Below are 26,838 nucleotides of genomic sequence, written 5' to 3'. Positions count from 1 at the left end.
AGCGACCCATAAAAAAGCAAAAGAAGCACAGTCTCGGTTGAAAAAGTTAACACCACATTCCGGATAGAACCAATTGCAAAAAAAGAAGAATGAATGGTACTTTAAAGGTGTTGAACCCCCTCTCAGAGTCATTACTAGTACACAGTGATAGATTAAAAGAGATTTTTATTACAAATTAGTTTAGAATTACATAATTGGGGATATACATCCTTTTTAAAACCATAGGGATTGTTTACAAATCATATTCGAACCCACAGCACCCCTGAAGGTAAAGATCCCTCCTAGTGTATGTTTACAGTATAAAGTAAAATTAATGTTTGAAAACCACCATACACATAGTGAATATACATAAAGTATCACACAAGGGAGGGATAACTCATCATGACGCATTTAGCCTTTGTCGGCTTCTTTAAGGGCTCCAAAGGGTACAGTGAAAATGTCTCACTAGAAATTTTTTTAAAGTTTACATAATATACATTCAAAAAATATTTTGTTTAAATATTTATTATTTCTGCCATAATATTCACATATCTAATGATCTTTGTTAACTTACAATTAGTAAATAGAGTATGACTTGGGAGGATCTAAAGTGAGATTTCTCTCTATGCAATCAGACCCCGGATGGGCATGGATGATATATGCCAAGCAAGCACATAAGCCAGGGAGCTCAACCAAGGAGCCATGAACAAAAGAGGAAGGGGTATTGCCACCAACACCTCTTAGATAAGTCTTAATAACACTAGCAAGAGAAGAAATAAATAGCCGAAAAGCTCCTACTTCCAGAGAAAGCATACAGGCAAACTTCCAGCTCAGACTAACAATCCATAGACATACCTAGCAAGCTTGTTTAATATGTATATTCCTAGTGGAATGCAGGGAGATGCAGCTACACCTAAAGTATGTGGGTGTAGAATGACATAAACGAGAAATATTAGGCTACCTATAAGTTTGAGACTGGAACCCAAGCTACATCCCAAATATAGAAAAAGAACAAAGGAGGTGCCCCAGGGATTTTACGGGCAAGAGATAAAACCAGATACAAGAGTATGAAACATATGTAAAAAAGTAATACAAAATTTATTAGATTACAATAGTACAGTTACATATATTAAATATGAATTAAAATAAAAAAACGATGGTCATACTACAGCGATCTACAGCTAGCTTCTGAATCATGAAGTTGATCTCATAGTAGGAGGCCGGGCAATTTACATGAGTTCAGAAATCCCAACATGTTTCGGAATATGTTTAAATTGTTAGATTCCTTCTTCAGGGGCTGATTTGAGGCAAGCTGTATTATCTAATAACATAACGGCAGAGAAAAATCATCAAATCAGAAAATTGTATATATATATATATATATATATATATATATATATATATGTATATATACATACATGTGTTTACACATAGTGTTGGGATATAAAGTGTTTAAGCAAAAATAGGAAACCGCATAAGGGGTATGGGGGGTAGGCAAATTTGAATCTGGTGGTACTTACAGAATGACCATCTTTGGTAGGCAAAAATACAGAATCCACTTAAATCAGGGATGACATAAACAGACAGAGAAGGGAACAAAGCCACATCATTCAAAAAGTCCACAGATCCCTCACTCCTATATATGATCATTAGAAAGTCCCAGGAGAGTCTAAGTGCCATCCGCAATGCCTCTTTTGCTACTGCGCAGTGATGACGGGACGGGCGGCCAAAGCCGCCCATCACCCTACCACTGACACAAGCCCATTCAACCCACCGAACATTGCGGCGGGGGAAGGGGAGGAAGGAAAGAGGGGCAACAGAACGCATAAACATACTGCCCATTCCGCCACAAGCCCATGAACCAGATAAACAAAAAACATAGTGTGCAGTAAACCTAGTCAGAACACTGCTGCCACCCTGTGGACAGAAGGACTAAGTAGCACATGTAAGAAGGATTCTCACAATACTGCCTTCTTGTGGATAAATCATATGCTGCAACTTAAGATTAAAAAGTGTATATTAACAATTCATAACAGAGATACCCTCTCTTATCCAATGTACCCACAAATTCCTAGGTGGCCAAATGGTAGACCCTTACGATGTCAAGGGGTGTCCTGGATCTAGACAGATCTATTCATTTCCGAAGGAATGTAGCAATATAATTTACTTAATTTCAAACTACCACAGATTCTCTAATAATATGAATATAAGTATGTCACCAATTAATTTATCATTGGTAAAGGCTCACGCATTCAGAAAATGGGCCTCTGTCATATGGCCTTCCCATTAGATAGCCCCAATAGATGTACTTTCCGCTAACATGCATCTAGCATATCTTCAGTGGCTTACTGCACAGAGAGAGACTCATTCCTCTATAATAATAAATGCAAAACATAAATCAATACAAAATTCAAACAAAAAATAACTGTTTGGTGTAGATTAGTAAGGATGTTATCTGACCATATACAGTATCTCACAAAAGTGAGTACACGCCTCACATTTTTGTAAATATTTTATTATATCTTATCACGTGACAACACTGAAGAAATTGCACTTTGCTACAATGTAAAGTCGTGAGTATAACAAGTGTAAATTTGCTGTCCCCTCAAAAAAACTCAACACACAGCCATTAATGTCTAAACTGCTGGCAACAAAAATTAGTACACCCCTAAGTGAAAATGTCCAAATTGGGCTCAAAGTGTCAATATTTTGTATGACCACCATTATTTTCCAGCACTGCCTTAACCCTCTTGGGCATGGAGTTCACCAGAGCTTCACAGGTTGCCACTGAAGTCCTCTTCCACTCCTCCATGATGACATCACTGAGCTGGTGGATGTTAGAGACCTTGCGCTCCTCCACCTTCCATTTGAGGATGCCACACAGATGCTCAATAGGGTTTAGGTCTGGAGACATGCTTGGCCAGTCCATCACCTTTACCCTCAGCTTCTTTAGCAAGGCAGTGGTCATCTTGGAGGTGTGTTTGGTGTCGTTATCATGTTGGAATTCTGCCCTACAGCCCAGTCTCTGAAGGGAGGGGATCATGCTCTGCTTCAGTATGTCACAGTACATGTTGGCATTCATGGTTCCCTCAATGAACTGTAGCTCCCCAGTGCCGGCAGCACTCTTGCAGATCCAGACCATGACACTTCCACCACCATGCTTGACTGTAGGCAAGACACACTTGTCTTTGGACTCCTCACCTGGTTGCCGCCACACACGCTTGACACCATCTGAACCAAATAAGTTTAACTTGGTCTCATCAGACCACAGGACATGGTTTCAGTAATCCATGTCCTTAGTCTGCTTGTCTTCAGCAAACTGTTTGCGGGCTTTTATGTGCATCACCTTTAGAAGAAGCTTCCTTCTGGGATGACAGCCATGCAGACCAATTTGATGCAGTGTGCGGCATATGGTCTGAGCACTGACAGGCTGACCCCCCACCCCTTCAACCTCTGCAGCAATGCTGGCAGCACTCATATGTCTATTTCCCAAAGACAAACTGTGGATATGACACTGAGCATGTGCACTCAACTTCTTTGGTCGACCATGGCGAGGCCTGTTCTGAGTGGAACCTGTCCTTTTAAACTGCTGTATGGTCTTGGCCACCGTGTATAGCCTAGGCTATCTTTATGTAGAGCAACAATTCTTTTTTTCAGATCCTCAGAGAGTTCTTTGCCTTGAGTTGCCATGTTGAACTTCCAGTGACCAGTATGAGAGAGTGAGAGTGATAATACCAAATTTAACACATCCGCACCCCATTCACACCTGAGACCTTGTAACAATGAGTCACATCACAGGAGGAAAAATGGCTAATTGGGCCCAATTTGGACATTTTCACTTAGGGGTGTACTCACTTTTGTTGCCAGTGGTTTAGATATTAATGGCTGTGTGTTGAGTTATTTTGAGGGTACAGCAAATTTACACTGTTATACAACCTGTACACTCACAACTTTACATTGTAGCAAAGTGTAATTTCTTCAGTGTTGTCACATGAAAAGATATAATAAAATATTTACAAAAATGTGAGGGGTGTACTCACTTTTGTGAGATACTGTATTTGGACAAATATATCCTCATTATTTCTTATAGTGGCAGAACTGCGTGATTTAGAGGAAGGTTTTTGAAGCTTAAATGTTCATTTATACCCAGTGGTTTTGTCGCATTTAGTTGGAAAATCCACTGGGTTTCCCGCTGTAAGAGATGCCTATTAATGTCCCTCCTCTGAGGGATGTACATCCCCAATTATACAATTTTGAACAAATTTTGTAATTAAAAAAACTCTTTTATTCTATGACTGTGTACTGGTAATCACTCTGAGAGGGGGTTCAACACCCATAAGAAGGCCACAATGTACGGGCACGATTGTGCCTGTACGCACCGACCTGCCACAGTAAATGTACTGCAGTGGGTCAGAAAGTAGTTAAAGTGGACATGAACTCCCATGGATGATTTTTGCTTATAGTAATGCTTACTTATAGGTACAGTAAATATCTCCCAAACATTTAGGAGATATTTACTTGTGAAGCCGTTAGTCATGTCACCGGCGCATACCCGTGCCGTTCTTTCAGAGCCCTGTGCCACAAACAGCGGCTCCTGTGTGCATGCGCATGAGTGACGTCATTGCGGCTCATCCAATCAAAGTACCGGAGCCCGCCAACTGGGAAGGAAGACCAGGTGAAAGTGGATGCCCTGACAGCATGTCACTGGAGGGTTTCGTTTTAAGGTAAGTTTCACATAATGTGCTAGTATATATGCATACTAGCATATAATAACTTTGCCTTGCAGGTATTAAAAAAAAAAAGAAAAAACAGGAGGTTTACTACTGCTTTAAAGAAAAAACTAGTCTGGTCTAGTCTAAATCAAATCTTCTCCTTTATGAATCAGTTTATACTGTTTATTTCTCTAAATCTAAATTGTCAAAAATCCTATTCTAATTTCTAAAGCTTTGCTAGTTGCTTATACACAAAGATCCCGATCTGGTAAACCGGACCCCTCACAAAGGTTGATTGTCTGTGCCTCAAAAGTCATGAAAAAAAAACATGTTTTTTGCATACATGTGTAAAAGAAAAAAAAATTGATGCCCACCAAATCCCAACTTTAACAACTCTTGCAGTTTTGATGCAGAGTAGGTAAAACATTTGATCACTAATATTTCCATAGAGAAGGATAAAATCTTACTGGTACATCAAGAGCAATGAGGTTAATCTCCTGGGCTGTTTTTTGCATACATGTGTAAAAGAAAAAAAAATTGATGCCTATCAAATCCCAACTTTAACAACTCTTGCAGTATTGATGCAGAATAGGTAAAACATTTGATCACTAATATTTCCATAGAGAAGGATACAATCTTACTGGTACATCAAGAGCAATGAGGTTAATCTCCTGGGCTGAAATACTACTCTACTGGTCTTAAAATGTAACTAAAAGCAAACATTTAATTTTTTTTTAGTTTTGGATAGAGTGGAGACGGATTAGACTACCTGTCAGGTTATTATTATGGTCTGTGACCCCATTAGATTCACCCTTTCTATTAGTCCTGTTTACCAATATCAATGAAAGTAAAAGTAAGAGAAAGCCTCAAAATTAGAGTTGTCACCAGAACAGGAATAGAAAGGAAATCTTCCAATGGGCACAATAGTTCTGTTGACAACCAGGGATATTCTTACTTTGGGGGGATTTCCTCTCCTCACCTCTCCACTGTGGGTTGTTTTTTTCACAGTATGGTGGTTTTTAGGTGGTTAATATTAGTAGTTGCAAGAATATAATAATAATTCCTTTTTTTAAATCCTTAAATTTTAAAAAAAAAAGCCGACCTCCGGCGGCTGTCAGAGGGGCATCGGTCCCGATCGTGGAGAGCCTTTCGTCTTTTTTTGTTTGTTTAGCAAAAAATAAAAACCCCAGTGGTGATCAAATGCCACCAAAACAAAGCTCTATTTGTGTGAAAAAAATGATAAAAATTTCATTTGGGTACAATGTTGCATGACCATGCAATTGTCATTCAAAGAGTGACAGCGCTGAAAACTGAAAATTGGTCTGGGCGGGAAGGGGGTTTAAGTGCCCAGTAAGCAAGTGGTTAAGATTATAGTTCACCAGTATCCCCAGGTCATGCTTAACTGGTTCCCGACCGGCTCACGCAGATATACTGCGGCAGATTGGCTCTCCTGAGCGAAACCCCGTACCGCTTTTAGGCCACCAGAGGGCGTGCGCGTGCTGCATTGCCGGGGACCCGATGTGCATGACCGGCGGGCACGACCTCCGCCAGCCACACACGATCGCGTGCACGAGCGCGAGCATGGGGATTTGTGTGTGTAAACACACAAATCCCTGTGCTGTCAGAGGAGAGGAGCCATATCGTTTGTTCCTACTAAGTAGGACAAACTATATGTCTCCTCTCCTAGTCACTCCCATCCCCACACAGTTAGGACACACTGAGGGAACACACAGTTAACCCCTTGATCACCCCTAGTGTTAACCCCTTCCCTGCCAGTGACATTTACACAGTAATCAGTGCATTTTTATTTTTTATCACCGCCATTACAAGCAAAAAAATTAAAATAATAAAAATGCCATAAATTTTTCCCATAGTTTTTAGATGCTATAACTTTTGCGCAAAACAATCAACATACGTTTATTGCGATTTTTTTGCCAAAAATATGTAGAAGAATATATATTGGCCAAAACTGATGAAGAAATGTGTTTTTTTTTTTTAAATTGGGGGGATATTTATTATAGCAAAAAGTAAAAAATATTGTTTTTTTTTTCAAAATTGTCCCTTTTTTGTTTATAGCGCAAAAAATAAAAACCGCAGAGGTGATCAAATACCACCAAAAGAAAGCTCTATTTGTGGGAAAATTTTGTTTGGGTAGAGCGTTGCATGACCGCGCAATTGTCAGTTAAAGCGAGGCAGTGTCTAATTGTAAAAAGTGCTCTGTCAGGAAGAGGGTAAAATCATCCAGGGCTGAAGCGGTTAATTTACTGGTATGTTTTTTGCTGCAATATTCCTGACAAAAGTTTTTTTTTAGTGGTAGGCAAGAGTCAAACAGGCAAATATGGAATTCAATTATATACTTTACTGGCTAGTTGAGTAGACTACAAGCTTGTAAGCTTAGACCTTCTCCATGTAAGAAGCAGAGACTCAAACTTACTTTAAGCTTCCAATTTTCATTAACAAAGCCAAGGAAAAGTGTTATTAACAACCTGACATATGTAAGGTGTAGTGAACTGAAGGTGAGCCCTGTGCTTTTTGATGAATTATTAGGATGGGTTCACATTTGAGCATGCAGCGGCTCACAGCAGGAGTCTGGTGCACCCTTGTTCACCGTTTCAGCCCGAATTTTCAACTGAATTCAGACCGGAAATGGACCAAAAGACGTACAGCGTTCCTGTGCAATTTGCTACGGAGCCGCTGCGGTGATATGTGAACCAGCTCCATAGAAAGCCGGTCACAATCTCTTGCTGTGCGACTTAGATGCGGGTAAATCCTCATCCAATTTGCACTAGTGCGAACCCAACCTTAACTTGTACTTTATCGCATTTTGGGGATATATATATTCCCTGTTACTTTTTGTCATTTATTTTTGCAAGTTGTTTCTGTTTTATCTTAGAATCTATACCTATATTTAGTCAATACCAGGTATCACAGTTTTCCATCCTTGCAGGTTGAGGTTATTCCACGTGCATTATTATTGATATATAATTACACTTTAATAGTTCAAATATCACAAACCTGAAATGGAGCAAATACAGTTAATTTATATTTATGCCCCATACACACAATAGGACTTTCCGACAACAAAACCGTGGATTTTTGTTCGAAGGATATTGGTTCCAACTTGTCTTGCATACACACGGTCACACAAATGTTGGCCAACAATTACGAACGTAGTGACGTAAAAGACGTACATGATATCTCCATTATCTCCATTATCTCCGTTATATCTCTCTTTTGTCCGACGGACTTGTGTACACATGATCGGAAAGTCCAACAACAAACATTTGTTGCCAGAAAAATTTGAGAACCTGCTAGCCAACATTTGTTGCCAGAAAGTCCGACAACAAATGTTCGATGGAGCATACACACGGTCTGACTTTCCGCCAACAAGCTCACATCCAACATTTGTTGTCGGAGAATCCGATCGTGTGTACGGGGCATTACAGTTAAAGAAACCTTATATCTAATTTCATTATGTCTTCACAAATATATATATTTTTTCCTAGCTCAATGGCCCACTGGTAGTCAATAATGGAAACATATTGGAAATGAAATGAGGAAGATGTTAGGATGGAAGCATGACACTAACATACATATGGTGAGTTTATAAGTATACATTTTCTTTCATACCACTAACAGAATTTTTCTTCAAGAAAAGAAAATAGAAAAACTGGACTTTATCAAAATCAGACATTTCATGTGCGATCAGGAATATGGGGACTGCAAATGCAGACTTGATATTTAAGGTGCGGGTTCCAGAGCAGGTATCCTGACCCTGGGTTCATTACCTAGTAAATCACTATCTTTGGGTAAACATGCAGGATGTTAGTTCAGCCTTTTGAAATGACACTGATTGCATGGCTTTGTAATGCTGGCTGCTCCACTCCGGGCGGTCGTTGACGGTAAAACACTGCTAGTTTTAGCAGCGCTTTACCATCATTTTAGTGGTGCTATTTGGCTGCTAGCAGGGGTTAAATGCCCCGCTAGCGGCCGAATAAGGGGTTAAATGCGCCCGTGTAGTGCCTCTGCCGAGGCAATTTACAGGTGCTTCGGCAGCAGTGCCCATTCATTTCAATACAATAATCCGCTCCTTCACCACCCCAAAGATGCTGCTTGCAGGACATTTTTTAACGTCCTGCCAGCGCATCGCCCCAAGTGTGAAAGCGCTCAGGCTTTCACACTGGGACTGCAGGGGAGGTGTTTTTCAGGCGCTTTACAGGCGCTATTTTTAGCCCAAAAGCACCTGTAAAACACCCCATTATGAAAGAGGTCTTATTGCTCTCACTCTGATGTTTGCAGCGATACCTCACATGTGTGGTGCAATCACCGTTTACATATGCGTATGTGTTTGCATTTGTGCGTGAGCATGGGAGAAGGAGGCGTTTGAATTTTCTTTTTTTTTTTTTTTTTTTTCACTTATTTCACTTTCTTTTTTTTTTAAATGTAACTTTATTGCTACCACTGGGGATGGACAACATCCCTTGTGATAGTATGGGCAGCGACAGGTACTCTTTACTCAGAGATCTGGGGTCTATTAGACCCCAGATATCGCCTCTGCCCTTCAAAGCAGCCAATCCTACCAGGATTGGTTGGATTGGCTGTTTTACTAGCTGGTAACGGCTAGTAAACAAGCAACTGAAACTTATACAAATGTGAAGTGAAAAACTCAAGCGCTGAAATGGGTTACCCAATATATATGAGGTAAATAGGGGAAAATTGTGATAGTAATTTTTTTAAAAAGTAGTAAGCTGCTACCAATCTTAAGTGTTCAGATACCCACAAAAGTAAAGGAAAAAATTATAATTGAAGCGGTTAACTAAGTAAACAATCCCGTGCACAGCCCTCCTTACATAAATGAGATGAATTGATTCAATATATGAACCAACACACCATAATCATGCATGAAATCGCATTGAGAAAACGCATAAAAAAAGTGAAAAAAACAGCATGTGAAAAAACACATTCGTGCTATGTGTATAAATATGCTAATATGGCCTCAATGTGATTTGCCATCGAAGACATACATACATAATTAGCATGTGATAGCATGTGATTCAAATAATAATAATAATTAAAGTGTTAAACCATGCACATACCATAAAGCAATATGCATAAACTTATCCGTGTATATGTATTGATGCTCATGAGCTAATATTCTTATGGACAATTCATAGTGATAGGATATGTTGAAAAATTGCTGCCAATATTATAAATAGAAAATGTTCTTAAACACAAATCCTAATATTTAACCCAATAGTTCATTAGTTGGATAAAAAAGTGAGGGAAAACCACGTGGTCTGTGACGTAACGCGTGGGAGGAGCCAGTGACGAGCACTGCTGGTACAAGCTATTAGCACTGCAGCAGCGGCTTTTCTAGCCTCACTCGTAAGCGGCTGATTGCATCCTTTATGCAGATTAACATTGGGTCTATGTGAGTGCATCTCTGTGATTACTACCCTCTGTTGTCCAGTTTGTTCATTGCGCAATGATATGTTCTGTTTACTTTGCATGATTCATCTGGTTGCTGAGATTGCTACAAATTGAACCAAACCGCAAGTTAATATATATACTTGGGAAATGTTACTCTGAAGGCACTGATGAACGAAGTGACCATCATCATACATTTAACCCTCACTTTTTTATCCAACTAATGAACTATTGGGTTAAATATTAGGATTTGTGTTTAAGAACATTTTCTATTTATAATATTGGCAGCAATTTTTCAACATATCCTATCACTATGAATTGTCCCTAAGAATATTAGCTCATGAGCATCAATACATATACACGGATAAGTTTATGCATATTGCTTTATGGTATGTGCATGGTTTAACACTTGAATTATTATTATTTGAATCACATGCTAATTTATGTATGTATGTCTTCGATGTCAAATCACATTGAGCCCATATTAGCATATTTGTACACATAGCACGAATGTGTTTTTTCACATGCTGTTTTTTTCACATGTTTTTTAATGCGTTTTCCCATGCGATTTAATGCATGATTATGGTGTGTTGGTTCATATATTGAATCAATTCATCTCATTTATGTAAGGAGGGCTGGGCACGGGATTGTTTACTTAGTTAAGTGCTTCAATTATAATTTTTTCCAAGCAACTGAAACTGGCTGCAGTAGAGCTGCTCAGATCACTTGTACAGTAAAGGCCATTGGCGGCTGTAAAAATCGATACCAGAATCATGGATGCAGTTGCCTTGTAAAACCACTTCAACCCAAGATTGTAAATATATACAGCTTAACAGTGTGAAGTGGTTAAAACCATATTAGCAATGGCAACACCCATACTTCTTTTCCTGACAGATAAATTGTTAATGATGTTATAATATTGGGATGGCTCTTTTGTATTTGTTCCCCCTGTAATGAAAAGTTATGTTAAAACATAAAGGTATTGCAAAGGCTGAGGGTTTTTTTATCTTAATGCATTCTATGTATATGAAGGATAAAAAAAACCTTCTCTTTGCAGCAGCCCCCCTAAAACTTACCTGAGCCCATCTTTATCCAGCGATGTTGCACAAGTGTCTCAGCTGCCCATGACTCCCCTCCTCATTGGCTAAGACTGCAGCGCAGCACAATTAACTCCCGCTGCTGTCAAAGTCAGTCAGTCAATCAGGAGAGAGAGGGGTGAGGCCATGGCTCAGTGTCTGAATGGACACAGGGAGCTGTGACTCGGCTCAGGTGCCCACATAGCAAGCTGCTTGCTGAGGGGGCACTCAACAGGAGGGAGGGGCCAGGAGCACAGAAGAGGGACCCAAGAAGAGGAGGATCCAGGCCACTCTGTGCAAAACCAACTGCACAGAGCAGGTAAGTATAACATGTTTGTTATTTAACCACTTCAATACCAGGCACTTAGACAACTTCCCGCCCAGGCCAATTTTCAGCTTTCAGCGCTGTCGCAATTTGAATGACAATTGCGCGGTCATGCAACACTGTACCCAACCAACCAAACAAATTTTTTATCATTTTGTTCCCACAAATAAATCTTTCTTTTGGTGGTATTTGATCACCTCTGCGGTTTTTATTTTTTGTGCAACAAATAAAAAAAGACCGAAAATTTTGAAAAAAAACAAGTTTTTCTTTGTTTCTGTTAAAATTTTTTGTAAATAAGTACATTTTCTTTTTCAGTGATGGGCACTGATACGGCGGCACTGATGGGCACCAATGAGGTGGCACTGATGAGGTGGCACTGACGGGAACTCATAGGCGGCACCGATGGGCACTCCTAGGTGCCATTGATTGGTACATATGGGTAGCACTGATGGGTACTTATGGGTGGCACTGATAGGTGGGCACTGATGGGCACAGATGGGCACTGACAGGTGGCACTGATGACACTGATTGGTGGCACTGACAAAAATGATTGGTGGCATTGCTGGGCAGAACTGAAACATAATGGTGCCAATTAGTGCCCATTTGTGGTTGGGTCTGCGCTGATAAACAATCAGCGCAGACCCCCCCTGCCAGGAGAGCCGTCGATCGGCTCTCCTCTACTCGCGTCTGTCAGACGCGAGTGAGGAAAAGCCGATCAACGTCTCTTCCTGTTTACATCGTGATCAGCCGTGATTGGACACGGCTGATCAGGTGGTAAAGAGCCTCCGCCGGCTTACCAAAATCAGTGGAGCGGTGTGTCAGGCTGACACACCGCTCCACCGATCGCCACGATGCGCACCCCCGCGGGCGCGCGGCGGCATGTTATCCTACTGGACGTCATATGACGCTCAGTCAGGATAATGGAACCACCGCCCGGCCGTCATCTGCTATGGGCCGGGCGGGAAGTGGTTAAAAAAACAAAAACAAGATTTTGCAACCATTTTAAAGAGACACTGTCACTATTTAGAGCAAAGTGACTGTGTTTGTGCAAATAGGCACCTCCGACACACTTATACACACCTTGCCAGCACTTCCTCTGTCACAGATGGAACCAGGATCTTCTGTGTCAGCTTGTGTCAGCTGCTAGGGGAAGCAGTGATGTCACATCCTCTGTAATGTGACAGTGCTCATGCTTGGCGATTGTTTGCAAGATCTGAGCATTGTCACATGGGAGGTCAAGTACTGGATGTGGCTGTATGCAGGTATTTGCTAGTGCCTGCACAAACACGCACATTCATACTAACATATGACCCTGGAAGCAGGCTGCATCATCCATAGTGTACTACCAAGGGCAAGCAATGAAACTTGAAAGTATAACTAAAGGCAAAACTTTTTTTTTGTTTTTGACAGATTGGAGATGCATTAGAACATCTATTAGATTTTTATTGCTGTCTGGGCCCCCATTAGGGAGATGAACCCTCTCTTTCTTGTCCTATTTACCATTATTAATGCAAGTGAAAGAAAATCACAGATTTTGGGTTGTCGCCAGAAAAGTAATAGAGGGGACAATTTTTTAATGGGGACACTAGTTCTGGTGACCTGGGGGTTCCCAAGGAATTCCTCTAATTTTCCAAGATTTCCTCTCACTTCCTGTTTTGGCTGTGGGACAGGAAGTGAAGGTATGTTTCCCCAATGGGACACAAATGGCAAAAAAACTGACAGGGGTTATAACCCTCACTCTGAAAACAGTTTTGCTTATAGTTCTACTTTAGAGTAGCTGTCCTGAGCTTTCTGTTTTGAGATCCAGTTTTTTTTTTTTTTAAAAACAAACATGTCATGCTTACCTCCACTGTGCAGTTCGTTTTGCACAGAGTGGCCCTGGCTCTCCTCTTCTGGGGTCCCTCAGCAGCACTGGTGGAATCAGAGGAATCAGAGGAGATAACGTGTTATTTATTATTAGACATGGAGTTATTGCTTTGACATTATTTTTTTTTTGGTTGAATAATGATTTGATTTGGTATATTTTCTATATTTTTGGATGCATAGAATGCACTTTTTGGTTAAGTTCTATTGGCAGATAGCATGTCTAATTTTTTTTAATTTATTTTTTTATTTTTTTGCACAGTAAAAAAATTATGTAGAATAATACTTGGCTATGTGTTTTACTTCAAATGACAGTTTGGGAGTAGGCAGTTACATTTTAAAAAATACGATATAAAATTGACAAGGGACACCAACATAGTTGTACCTTTTGATCTTAAAAACTACAGGATAATGTTGTTGTGGTAATTTGCACAAATAAAGAAAAAAAAAAAAAAAAAAAGCATAATAATATTCTTCTTGATATCACTAGAAAAAAAAAAAGCCTTTGAAAATTCGTTTGCAATAACTCCATCAGTATCACCAGCAAAGCAGCTTCATTATTATCCCATTAAAGAAGAAGAGAATGTGCGTTGCATTTGGAGATTTCATCATTTGCCACGTCACAAATGTTAATTCTCTATTACAAATGCTAGTTTACATGACCGACCGCTTCTGCTTCTGAGCATGCGTGTTTGTACTTTGGACTTTTGTACACACGATCGGAAAATCCGACAACACACATTTGTTGGCGGAAAATTTGAAAACATGCTAGCCAACATTTGTTGGTGGAAAGTCTGACAACAATTGTCAGGTGGAGTATACACATGGTCGGATTTTCCGCCAACAGCCTGTCATTACACATTTACTGTCGGAAAGTCCGATCGTGTGTACGGGGCTTTATTGCCGTGTACACACGGGTGGACTTTTTGACCGGACTGGTCAGACGGGACAAATCCGTCGGACAATCGTGTGTGGGCTTCATCGGACCTGCAGCTGACTTTTTCGGTCGAAAATCAGACGGACTTTAGATTTGAAACATTTTTCAAATCTTTCCGACAGACTCGAGTCCGGCCGAAAAATCCGCTCGTCTGTATGCTAGTCCGATGGACGAAAACCAACGCTAGGGCAGCTATTGACTATTGGCTATCAACTTTCTTATTTTAGTCCAGTCGTACGTCCTCAATTACGAATCCATCGTACTTTGGTGTGATCGTGTGTAGGCACGAAAGTCCGTCGGAAGTCCGTCAAAAGTCCGTTGAAAGTCTGTCAGAAAGAAAAAGTCCGCCCGTGTGTACACGGCATAAGACTTCATTATCCCATAAATTACTGGGTCTTTAGGTTGTAGAACTGACCTAAATTCTCTCAGTTTGCCATACAAGTGTTCTGATGCCCAGTCTCCACTGTCTTTTCTGAGAAGGTATTTATTGCAATACCATCATAACATAAATGTGCCTCAAGCTGTCAAATATCAAGAAATTGATGATAAGCAGGACTTTGGATGCATTATTCATGAATTTCCAGAGGTACAAATATATCAACGTTAGCTCATTGTAAATACATTTAATCTCAACTAATTACTGACCAAACAGCTTCCAAGAGTCATAAATCCAAATCTGTATACACGTTAAAGCAGACTTTTAGGAGGTTTATGTCATAATGTGCTAGTATTCACAGCATACTAGCACATAATGGCAGACTTACCTGTCAAATGAAGCCCTCCGGCACTGTGCTGTCACCATTCCAACTGGTCCTGGGTGCTTTCATCTTCACCAAGTCTGCATTCCTGCCTCTCTCTGGTCATTTAAATGGCAGGATCACAATGACATTACTCCTGCACATGGGAGTGACTCCATCACAGCACAGAGCGGGTACAGTAGATCTGAGCTGCACATATGTGGATCAGATTACATTACCGCTGGCAGGCCAGGGTAAAATTTTTCAAATTTTGACATTTATAAAACTTTAAAGATAATGTGCAGACAAGAGATATATATAACATATTCTGAATGCTTTGTAATTGCTTATTGATATAGCTTTTTTACATTTATTTTACAGGTGCATTTCGGACTTCAAATGTAGCAAATAGGACAGCATGTATAAAATATACAAAAATAAATAAATAAAACCAAATTATAAAATGTATCTTTTGATTTTTCTCTGATTGTCTTACAATTTCTTTACATGCACCAGGAAACTCTTAACTGTATCTTTATTCTCTAATCAATAAACTTCCTTCAAATTAATGAATTGTGTGCAGTTGTATGATTTGTATCCAGATATTTTAAATACGATGTAAAGTATAAAGTTCATTATGTGACATGGCGTACTTCTGGAGTGGCCAATAGCAAATATTTCCCTTGAGCTCACTACCAGTTGATACTAGGTACAGTAATCTTCCTTTGATACATCTACCACAGAATTAGTTTTACACAACCTTATGCCATTCCTGGTATGTTTGATATTTTGGAGACCTCATTACCGCTACATCTACTATATTATATATAGACTACATTTTGTCATCTTTGATATGCTTGATATTTTGGAAACCTCCTTACTGCTACATTCATTATATTATTTTTATTTTTTGACAAATTTAATAGGCTGATTATTTTTAGAGACCCTCTTACTGCTACATTTAATATAATATGTATATATTGTTTTATACCTTCTCTGATATGTCTGATATTTTAGAGACTCCCTCACCGGTACATTTATTATATTATTTATATGGCAATCTTATGCTATCTCTGATACATTTGATATACAGTATGAGAAAATTCATGACTGCTACATTTTATTATTTGCACACTTCCCCAGCATATTTGATTGCTTTTTTTATGTTTTAAGTTTTTGTGACAGTTTTTAGACTGTGCTTTTGAGTTATGCTAAATACCTATTGCACCCCGTGACATTTTTTACCCACAGACACCAATTGTATCACATTGAACTGAGGAAGTGGTAATGAAATAAAGTAATTGCATGTTTTACTAAAGCATACGACTCATGCCTATATTTTGAACAACCACATTGGTGCCTCTGCCAATGACGTACCTAGGGGCCCTTTTTGCTCTGACTCTTTGTACCACCATTGTAGGAGATATAACATACACATTAAATGCTGTTTTCATACAATGATTTTCTATTGTCAGGTTTAGGTAATTTAAACCTGTAACCAAGCACAATTTGAATATTTTTCCAATTGGTCTTTATAGGAACTGGACACACAATCCATACACCCTTACCTTGGCCTCTAACACTCCTCTGATAGAACCCTTACTGTCACATTATAAAAGCAAAGAGTTGTTAAGTTGCTACCTCCAATAAAGGAATTAGGATCTAAACTTGTTTATAATGTAAATAATATATTCATCCTTCTTAGGCATTGAAAACCTTTTCAGTGGAGACAAATGTGGCAAATATTAGGCAAGATATTTAGAAAGTTTAGCAATAGTTCATATATTTCATATGAAAAAGAAAACAAAATAGTTTATTTAGCATTCAAGATACAAAAAGGTTTTTAAGAGAATATTTATTCCTTGTCCATTTTTTTTTTTATAAAATATTTTATTTGATTTTAGGAAAATGTTATAAATGACGAAGATGTAGCAGATGCAACTGCTTCCTGACATAAAATCTAAGCATTTTTTTCTCAAAGTCAACAGTACCTGGTATACTTTCCAGTAATACTTGCAGGAAATATAGAAGGTAGTACTAGGTGGAGGAGAAGAGAAGGGAGGGAAGGGGGTGACAGTCCTGTTCGGAGATATAAGGTGGTTGGGGAAAGAAGTCAAATTCAAACATATATAAAACTTTGACCTAGGATTTTGTATAAGGAAACTTGGATGGATAGGTGAGATCACTGTATCTGTCTCTCCTCCGGAAGTCCGGAGGAGGAGGGAGAACCAGGATCAGTGTCCTAAATGCTATCTAGCATAAGTCAACAGAAATAAGCCAATAAAACTATCTATAACAATAGAAGTTGCAACATCAAAATGATAACGAAATCTTTGGGTTAGCTGTCTAGGCTTGAAAACTGAGTGCGGCTTATAGCAAAATAAAAAGGAAGGGGGGAGGGTGGGGGTTGCGGGGAGCTTGTTACCATATCATCTGAAGGATTTATGGTCGAGCTGACTAAAGGGGGAGAAAGCGTTAGGTCTCTTGAAGAGGTATGAGCCAAGTCACTATCGTGATAAGTAGAGTACATTAACTTATAGATATAGGGGAATCGTATAGATATTTGCTCGTGAGATTGGTAGGTCGCGTTAATGAATGCCTGCCATCGTTGGGTGAAATGTTTTTCGGAGCACATTCTGTGGGACCAAATGTCCAGTTGTTCTCTATAGAACAATAATTTTAGTTCCCTTTTTACCTTTGTGATGGAGGGGGGGTTGCGGGGAAATCCAATGTTTGAGAATGATCCTCTGAGCTGTGAGAAGAAGGGAGAAGGCTTGGGTTCATGGGTCTCGGGTGTTTTGGTAACATCCAAACAGCATGAGGAATGGATCTTTGGGTATTGTGATCCTGGTTATGCATAGAACATAGGATTAAACTTGATTCCAAAAAGAGTCCATTAATGGGCAACTCCATAGCCAGTGCAAAAGTGTGGGTCGTGACTCCTTGCAAAGAGGGCAAAGTTTCTCCCCTGGCGAATCCTGTGGGGTGATGTATGGGAAGTATGCTCCATGTAATAGTTTGAATTGTGTTTCCTGCCAGGATTTGTTTGTTGTTGCTTTCACTGTTGCTTTGTAGCCCCTTACAAGCAATTGAGGGAGGTTGTCCATATGGATGTCCTTGTCCCAGGTTTTAGAGGCTATGTTTTCAAGCGGTATGGTGAAAAAAGGTAAGAGTTGGTTGTAGACCTCCGAAGAAGAGATGTTTCGAATTGCAATGAGTTTGTCCATAAAAGTGGTTTGAAATCTGGAAAGCGTTTTGGGCAGATTTTGTTGGCAAAGCATTCCGGGAAGCCTTCTTACAGTTGGCGGTGGATATTTTGCTTGTATTTTCTCCACATCTGTGTCCACTTATGATGCCATGAGGGTGGCATGAAGATTTTGTCTATTTGTCTGGACTAATCACATGTTAAGTTTCTCCATCTGTGGACTTTACGTGCATTCATTTCATACACATATTCATATGTTTTATCACATTTGCGGACTCATTTAATTATGTAATTTCATATGTGTTGTTTTATGTGTGCAAGATTCACATGATCACTATATGGTCCTGGTTAATCTAGTGACCATTCCTATTAGCGCTGCACATTTATTTGTCACTTTCTGTTTGCAATTGTCCTTTGCTGTGCTGGCTGCTGTTTATTATTTAAAAGGACAGCGCAGTATTTTTCACATTTTTAAACCCCTAGACATTTCCTGACTTCCCTCCAGGCAATAACTGTGTCCCGAATGAGGAGATTTTGGCATAGGTTGGGAGGAAATTAATTGAGGTTACTATGGAGAATAGACGATAGATCATATGGATGTGCCATGAATCCATCCCATAATTAGTGAACTTCGAGCCCTGGACTATCGAGTCTAAACCTAGGCGGAGTAAGCAAGATAGCTTATATAATCTAATAAAAGGTAGACTTGCCCCTCCCTCGCTCTTCGGGAGATATAATTTTGTGAGGCCTCTGCAAGGCCTTTTGTGGCACCATAGAAAAGCCGCAAGAGCTCTGTTAATCTTTTGTATATCTTTGTGTTTAATTAGTATTGGTATAGTTTGCATTGGGTACAGCAGACGTGAGAAGCTGACCATCTTGTAAAGGTGGCATCTCCCGAAGAGTGATAAAGGAAGGTCCATCCAGGCAGGCAGTGTTAATTTTGTCGACTAAAATGACTAAAACATTTTAATCGACTAAATGACTATTATTTTAGTTGACTAAAATACGACTAAAACAACTGAGATGACTAAAATACGACTAAAACTAAAATGGCATTTTGGTCAAAAGGCTAAAATGGGACTAAAACTAAAATACCACTTTAGTCAAAAGACTAAGACTAAAACTAAACTGAAATTTGACTTCAAAATTAACATTGGTCTGTAGTGCATGTTCATACCTCAATGCCATAATAAATAACATATTAGATTTTTCACTCCAGCAGTATATAATGAGTTTGAAATTTGTAGAGAAATGTTAACTAATGCATTACAATTAATTACACCTATTAGATTTTAGATGACTAAAATGAGTTTTAGTCGACTAAAATGTACTGGAGATTTTAGTCGACTAAATGCGACTAAAACTAAAACAATTGCAGAAGACTAAAATGGACTAAAACGCCATTTTAGTCCTAAGACTATAACTAAATCAAAATTTGCTGCCAAAATTAACACTGCATCCAGGTTTCCAATTTATCAATTACAGTGGGAATGGAAAGTATTCAGACCCCCCCTTAAATGTTTCACTCTGTTATATTGCAGCCATTTGCTAAAATCATTTAAGTTCATTTTTTCCTCAATGTACACACAACACCCCATATTGACAGAAAAACACAGAATTGTTGACATTTTTGCAGATTTATTAAAAAAGAAAAACTGAAATATCACATGGTCCTAAGTATTCAGACCCTTTGCTCAGTATTTAGTAGAAGCGCCCTTTTGATCTAATACAGCCATGAGTCTTTTTGGGAAAGATGCAACAAGTTTTTCACACCTGGATTTGGCGATCCTCTGCCAATCCTCCTTGCAGATCCTCTCCAGTTCTGTCAGGTTGAATGGTAAACGTTGGTGGACAGCCATTTTTAGGTCTCTCCAGAGATGCTCAATTGGGTTTTGTCGGGCCACTCTACCATTACACCCCGACTGGTGGAGGGATGCAGTGATGGTTGACTTTCTACAACTTTCTCCCATCTCCCGATTGCATCTCTGGAGCTCAGCCACAGTGATCTTTGGGTTCTTCGTTACCTCTCTTACCAAGGCTCTTCTCCCCCGATAGTTCAGTTTGGCCGGACGGCCAGCTCTAAGAAGGGTTCTGATCGTCCCAAACGTCTTCCATTTAAGGATTATGGAGGCCACTGTGCTCTTAGGAACCTTAAGTGCAGCAGAGATTTTTTTGTAACCTTGGCCAGATCTGTGCCTTGCCACAATTCTGTCTCTGAGCTCTTCAGGCAGTTCTTTGACCTCACGATTCTCATTTGCTCTGACATGCACTGTGAGCTGTAAGGTCTTATATAGACAGGTGTGTGGCTTTCCTAATCAAGTCCAATCAGTATAATCAAATACAGCTGGACTCAAATGAAGGTGTCAAACCATCTCAAGGATGATCAGAAGAAATGGACAGCATTTGAGTTAAATATATGCGTGTCACAGCAAAGGGTCTGAAAACTTAGGACCATGTAATATTTCAGTTTTTCTTTTTTAATAAATCTTCAAAAATGTCAACAATTCTGTGTTCTTCTGTCAATATGGGGCGCTGTGTGTACATTAATGAGGAAAAAAAATGAACTTAAATGATTTTAGCAAATGGCTGCAATATAACAAAGAGTGAAAAATTTAAGGGGGTCTGAATACTTTCCGTCCCCACTGTATCTTAGCTATCAAAGTTCAATTCAATTCAATTTTTAGATAGACGAGGGTTCTCTTCCTATATTCACTCCTAGATATGTAATATGGTGGGAGGCTATGAGGAAGGGTGAGGTCATCCAGGGGCTATTACTACCTTTGCGGAGTGGTAAGACCTAACTTTTTGTGAAATTGATCTTTAACCCTGAGCATGTACAGAAGGCGCATGTACGGAAGGTGCTGAATTTTTGTTGGATTAGAGGGATGTCCTTTTGGGGATTAGAGGTAAATATTAAAATGTTGTCTGCAAAGAGGGCTACTCTAAGATCCTCTTTGTCTAGTTTAACACCGCAGAGGGGTGCTATCGAGTTGAGATACCTGGAGAGGGGCTCTATGGATGGCCAGGTTAAAAAGTAGGAGCGATAAGGGGCACCCTTGCTTGTGCCTTTGTGTAGAGGGATGATGTCTGATACAAGGCCTGCTGCTACTACCCCGGCTGAGGCAGATGAGTATACACTGCCTATAAAATGTACAAATGATCTAGGGAAGCCACTCTTTTCAAGGACTAGTTCTAACCATTTAAAGCAGGGGGAGGCAACCTCAGCCTTCCAGCTGTGGTGAAACTACAAATCCCATCATGCCTCTGCCTCTAGGAGTCATGCCTGCGATTATCAGGGTCTTGCAATGTCTCATGGGGCTTGTAGTTTCAAAAGAGCTGGAGGGCCGAGGTTGCCTACCCCTGATTTAAAGCTTACATTGCCAAAGGCCTTCTCGGTGTCTAGAGTGACAATCGCAATATCGTTAGAGGGGTGAATTTTGGCATATTCTAGGATTGCTTGTACTTTTCTGATGTTCGAGGAGGTTGAGTGGCCCTTGACAAATCCTGCTTGTGCTGGGTGAATCATGGTGGGGAGGATGGTGGCCAATCAAGCTATGATTTTAGAGAGTAGTTTGTAGTCAACGTTAAGTAAAGAGATGGGGCAGTAAGAGCTTGGCTCTGTCGGGTCTTTACCCTTCTTGGCTATAAGTTTAATGTATGCCTGTTGTCCCCCCACCCCCCCCACCAGACCCCATTAAACACTTAATGGAATGTTGGGGTCAAAAAGGAACAAGATAATTTATAAAATTTGCCTGATAAACCATCTGGTCCTGGTGATTTGTTGCTAGCAAGGGTTTTAAGGGCTTCCTTAATTTCTTTCCCTGAGATAGGTGCGTTAAGAGTAAGCAGCTGTTCCAAGGAGATTTTGGGTAGTTTGGCCATTTCTAGAAAGTGTTTAGCTTGTGTAGTGTCTATGGTGTCAGCTGTGAAGAGGGACGTGTAGAGGGTTTGTAGAATTGTATCTATCTCTGGGGGGGGGGGGGTGTTGCTATAAGGCCCTACTGGTCTTTTAAGGTTGTGATATGTGTTGGTTTATGTGGGCCTTTGCACAGTCTAGGAAGGAGCTTCCCAAATGTGTTGCCATATTTGTGGAAATGAAGATCTGCATGCGCAAAATAGATGCGCTCTTGCTGTTCTGCCCAGGTGTTAAAGGAGGCTTCATGCCAAACAGAACAAAATATTATAGCGCACACATACAAAATGTCATTTAAATCCTACAAGGCTATTTAAAGCACCTGGATATAATAAGCAAATAAGGGAATTTGGTTACATCATATGGCCATAAAGTGCTTAAGCCCACTACTGCGTCAAAGTACCCCATTTTCAGTGGGTCCTACACTATTCATAGAATGAAAGATCCCACTTCTCAACCATGGGAGAAGACAAAAGACAGTAGTCGTCAGGAGGCCTTCCATGGAGGCAGAGCTTTTACATTTTTTCTATTTTTTTGGTCCGTCTGGCGGCGTGATTTAAGATGGATGGACATCGCGGGACACCTTTTCTTTTTTTTTCTTCTTTTTTTAATAAAGGAATTGCCATAAACTGTCTATTGGGGTTTTTACTTTTTGACACTTTTTTTACTTTTTGACATGCCCGCAGACCCCGACAACCACCGGCCAGGGTTGTCAGGAAGAGGCCCTTTTAAAAAAAAAAATTGATGTGGAGTTCCCCTTAAAATCGATACCAGACCCAAAGGGCCTGGTATGGATTTTGGGGGGACCCCACACCATTTTTTCTTAATTCTGTCATAGGGTTCCCCTAACCACTTCAATACACTGTATTATATATTCTGCACTGCACTATAAAATATAAATTACACTATATATTTTCCACTGTATTATATATACTACACTGACTGCACTCTATACTCTGAACTGTATTATATATACTACACTGACTGCACTATATACTCTGCACTGTATTATATATACTGCACATACTTCACTATATACTCTGAACTGTATTATATATGCATTACACTGACTGATTGCACACTACACTACCTGCCTAATCTCTATTAATTCACTATATACGGCCGTTGTGTAAGCAGCAGCCTTATATAGTGTGGGGAGTGGACTTAGCCCCTAAGCCATGATTGGCCAAAGGCACCCTGCCTTTGGCCAACCATGGCTCTCACAGCATATCGCGCTGTGATTGGCCAAAGCATGCTGGCCAATCAGCAGCTGTCAATGCACTGCGATCTCGCAGTGCATAATGGGGTGCTCCGCGGCGGGTGAACTTGCCACGAGTACCCCATATGTTTGTTTGTTTTTTCTATTTGGTAGGCAGGGCAGACCTAGGTGGGCTGGCTTTGCTGGGTCCCCCTCAGCAGCCTGGGTAGAAATCTACAGGGTTTTCCCAGGGACTGACTGACAGGGAAGAGAGCTACTGCTTGGCAGTATTGTGGGAGCCCTGGTAAATCCCAGGTTAAGAGCTTGATGGGGCGGGCATCATATAAATATTGCTGGAGCCTGCCACGTGGAGTCGTGTGGAGAGAAGGAGAGGAAGTGATGGAGTGCTGAGCCAGGAGGGGGAGCCCGTGTGGAGGTGGGTGCTGCCCCTGGCTGGATGTGTGGTTAAGGTGACCACCGCTGTTCCTGCGCCCCAGTCAGGACTGGCTGCTGGCATTTCTAAGGCTCGTGAAGAGCAGGCACCCCAACGAGCTGTACTGTGAGTAACTATCCCCCCTTAGAAACAAGGAACCCAGAAGAGAGGGAGAAGCAGCCAGGCACAGGGCCCAGCTAGTCTCCAGAGATGCCAGGAGGGATCACACCCCTTGCTATAGGAGTACTGTGAGACATGCATGTACTGGCCATCAGGACTACCGGGAGTTTCCCGTTGGGCTGATGGCTCAGTGGGCCAGTTTCAGTGGCAGCCATTAATTTGAGCACCGCTGTACTGTCTATAAGAAAAATAAAGTAGAACGGCTAATGGCCAGTGAAGGGGGACTTAGGTGGCCATTGGGGTTGGCTGGCTGGGGGGGGGGAGCGGGTTTGGAGGACAGATATACGTTCTGTAGAATGGAAAACTCTGCATATCTTCAACATTTGAGTTGTAGTTATCAGTGTGCTCCGAGTATGTATTACTCTGATACGTGGCAATTTTAGCAATCGATTGTCAGTTTGGTACACTTGAGTGTCTCCCAATGTCTGTAAACATTTATGTTAAAGTGGAAGTAAACTTCAATCTTTGACATTTACCTATAGCGATTGAAGGAAGTGTAACTTACACATGTCATTCTAAAGGCGTCTGTAATGTTGGAATGCATCTTTTTCTCTAAATAAATAGTTTTTTTTTTTTTTTTAAAAAGGCGTTTATACTTAGTGGAAAGTTTTTCCTTTTTTTTTTTTTTTTTTTTTGCGCAATTGCATATAGTTTATATACTATTTTTGTGCATGTTTGAAAAATTATAATGGGCCTGTCTGGATGAAGTCCGGGGCCAAATTTATGTCCCAGTCCAGCCCTGCTGTGAGATACTGAAATGCGGGACTGTGGGGAAGTGAAGAGGAGTGAAAATACAGTTGCTACAGTGTATGTGAAGTTCTGCTGTGAAAGAGACTGTACCACATAAGAGAGGCTTCTCTTGGGCAGTCTGAAGATCACTTAAAGTGACCCCTCAATGTACAAACTTAATGGATTAATGGCGTCCTGGACCCTTCCCATACCCTATCCAAGTTACAATCCCCTTCCCCTAATAAATACAAAAACAACAATTCCATTGACTGTTCTCTGACTGCGAGTGGCTGTTACAAATGCTGGTTGCTTGACTGTCAGGCTGGAATGCCTCCCGCCTGGCTACACACACAGGGTAAACCTTTTTAAATCCAGTGGCCCTCAAGGGGGTAGCGCTACACAAGTATATAATTGTTCAGTGGATGTCTTTGTCTTGCAGCAATAATTTTGGGTTCTTTAATCTTCTTGTTAACTTAATAAGTACACTACACAGTACAAAATAAACACCACAGGCACTTGTCCTTATGTACATCAATTATTTTGTTCTTACTGTAGAACAACACGTGGATCAACATCAACAACAAATCTACATTAGGTTTGCCAAATTTCTGCGTGAATTTACTTGTAGGCATCGTAACATTTTCAGCAATAAGTAGAATTCTAGCACCCCCCCATTTCCCTGGCAGGCATACACACAATCCCTCATCCTCAGTCTTATATACAAATTCCTACTCCCTTCCGATTACCATCATTCAGTTATTATACCTGAATCTAGTGGGCATTGTTAGTGATGTAGCGTTTAATAGAGAAGAGATCTGCATTATTGTCTTAAAGTAACTTGGCATAGTGATACTTGTCAATTGTCCCGAATTTCCAGGGACATTCCCGGGATTTAGACTTTTGTCCCGGTCTTACCGTTTCCTTTTCTTCCCCGCCGCCGATAGAGGTCCGTGGCACTGGTAAATTCTGTCTCTGTCGCCATTTTACAGAAGACCAGCTGGAGCATTTCTATTGGCAGATGCTTTCTTGCCACCCAGGCTCCGCATCTTGGTTCTGTAAATTGCGCGGAGACAAACATGCCACCCTGAACTGCGCCGAGGCCGATGGAGAGTTCTGGCTCCCTGCGCCGTGCTATCCCTGAGTGAGACTGCTCTGTCTCACTTTCACTGGCTGCCTCATGTCCCAAGAGCGCAGCCCGGAGAGTCAGTGACAGTTTGAGCAAGCAACTCTCTGAGCGGCTGCACGCTGAATCCTCCTCCACTCCCCGCCCAGGTGTCTGGGGGGGTTTGAACTGATAGGTGTGGCTGGGTTGTCTTGGAGGGGTTTGTACTGATGGGGGGGTGGGTTGTCCTGATGGGGGGGTTTGTACTGATGGGGGGTGGGTTGTCCTGGGTTTTTTTTTTACTGATGGGGGGGTGGGTTGTCCTGGGGGGTCTGTACGGATGGGGGGGTTGTTCCGGGGGGGTTGTACTGATGGGGGGGGTTGTCCTGATGGGGGGGTGGGTTGTCCTGGGTTTTTTTTTTTACTGATGGGGGGGTGGGTTGTCCTGGGGGGTTTATACTGATGGGGGGGTGGCTTGTCATGGGGGGTCTGAACGGATGGGGGGTGGGTTGTCCTGGGGGCTCTGTACAGATGGAGGGGGTCGGTTGTCCTGGGGGGTTGTACTGATGGGTGGGTGGGTTGTCCTGGGGGGGTTGTACTGATGGGTGGGGGGGTTGTCCTGGGGGGTTGTACTGATGGGGGGTTGGTTGTCCTGATGGAGGGGTTTGTACTGATGGGGGGTGGGTTGTCTTGGGGTTTTTTTTTAATGATGGGGGGTGGGTTGTCCTGGGGGGGTTGTAAAGATGGGGGGTGGGTTGTCGTGGGGGGTCTGTGGTCTGTACAGATGGAGGGGGTGGGTTGTCCTGGGGGGTTGTACTGATGGGGGGGTGGGTTGTCCTGGGGGGTCTGTACTGATGGGGGTGGTTTGTGCTAATGGAGGAGGGGGTGGTTTGTCCTGGGGGGTCTGTACTGATGGAGGGGTGGAGATGGCATGTCCAGGAGGGGTCTGTACTGATGGAGGAAGGGGGTGGTTTATCCTGAGGGGGTCTATGCTGAGGGTGGTCTATACTGATGGAGGGGGG

General features: G+C 41.1%; 1 protein-coding gene across 3 annotated transcripts in view; it reads left to right on the top strand.

Moving 5' to 3' along the window:
- Positions 1–15,573, top strand: part of LOC141102544 (ranaspumin-like) — an 88,686-nt gene extending 73,113 nt beyond the window's left edge. For all 3 annotated transcript variants that reach the window (XM_073591469.1, XM_073591468.1, XM_073591467.1), the window contains 2 exons: positions 8,198–8,289; positions 15,438–15,573. In XM_073591469.1, the coding sequence (XP_073447570.1) occupies positions 8,198–8,248 (51 nt within the window). In that variant the 3' untranslated portion in view covers positions 8,249–8,289; positions 15,438–15,573. The remainder of the gene's footprint in view (positions 1–8,197; positions 8,290–15,437) is intronic.
- Positions 15,574–26,838: the final 11,265 nt, after the last annotated feature.

Source organism: Aquarana catesbeiana, linkage group LG07 (genome assembly GCF_042186555.1).
Source record: "Aquarana catesbeiana isolate 2022-GZ linkage group LG07, ASM4218655v1, whole genome shotgun sequence".
In the NCBI taxonomy this organism is placed as follows: domain Eukaryota; kingdom Metazoa; phylum Chordata; class Amphibia; order Anura; family Ranidae; genus Aquarana; species Aquarana catesbeiana.
The sequence above is the reverse complement of the archived record's forward strand: the minus strand, read 5'-3'. Positions and strand labels throughout refer to the sequence as shown.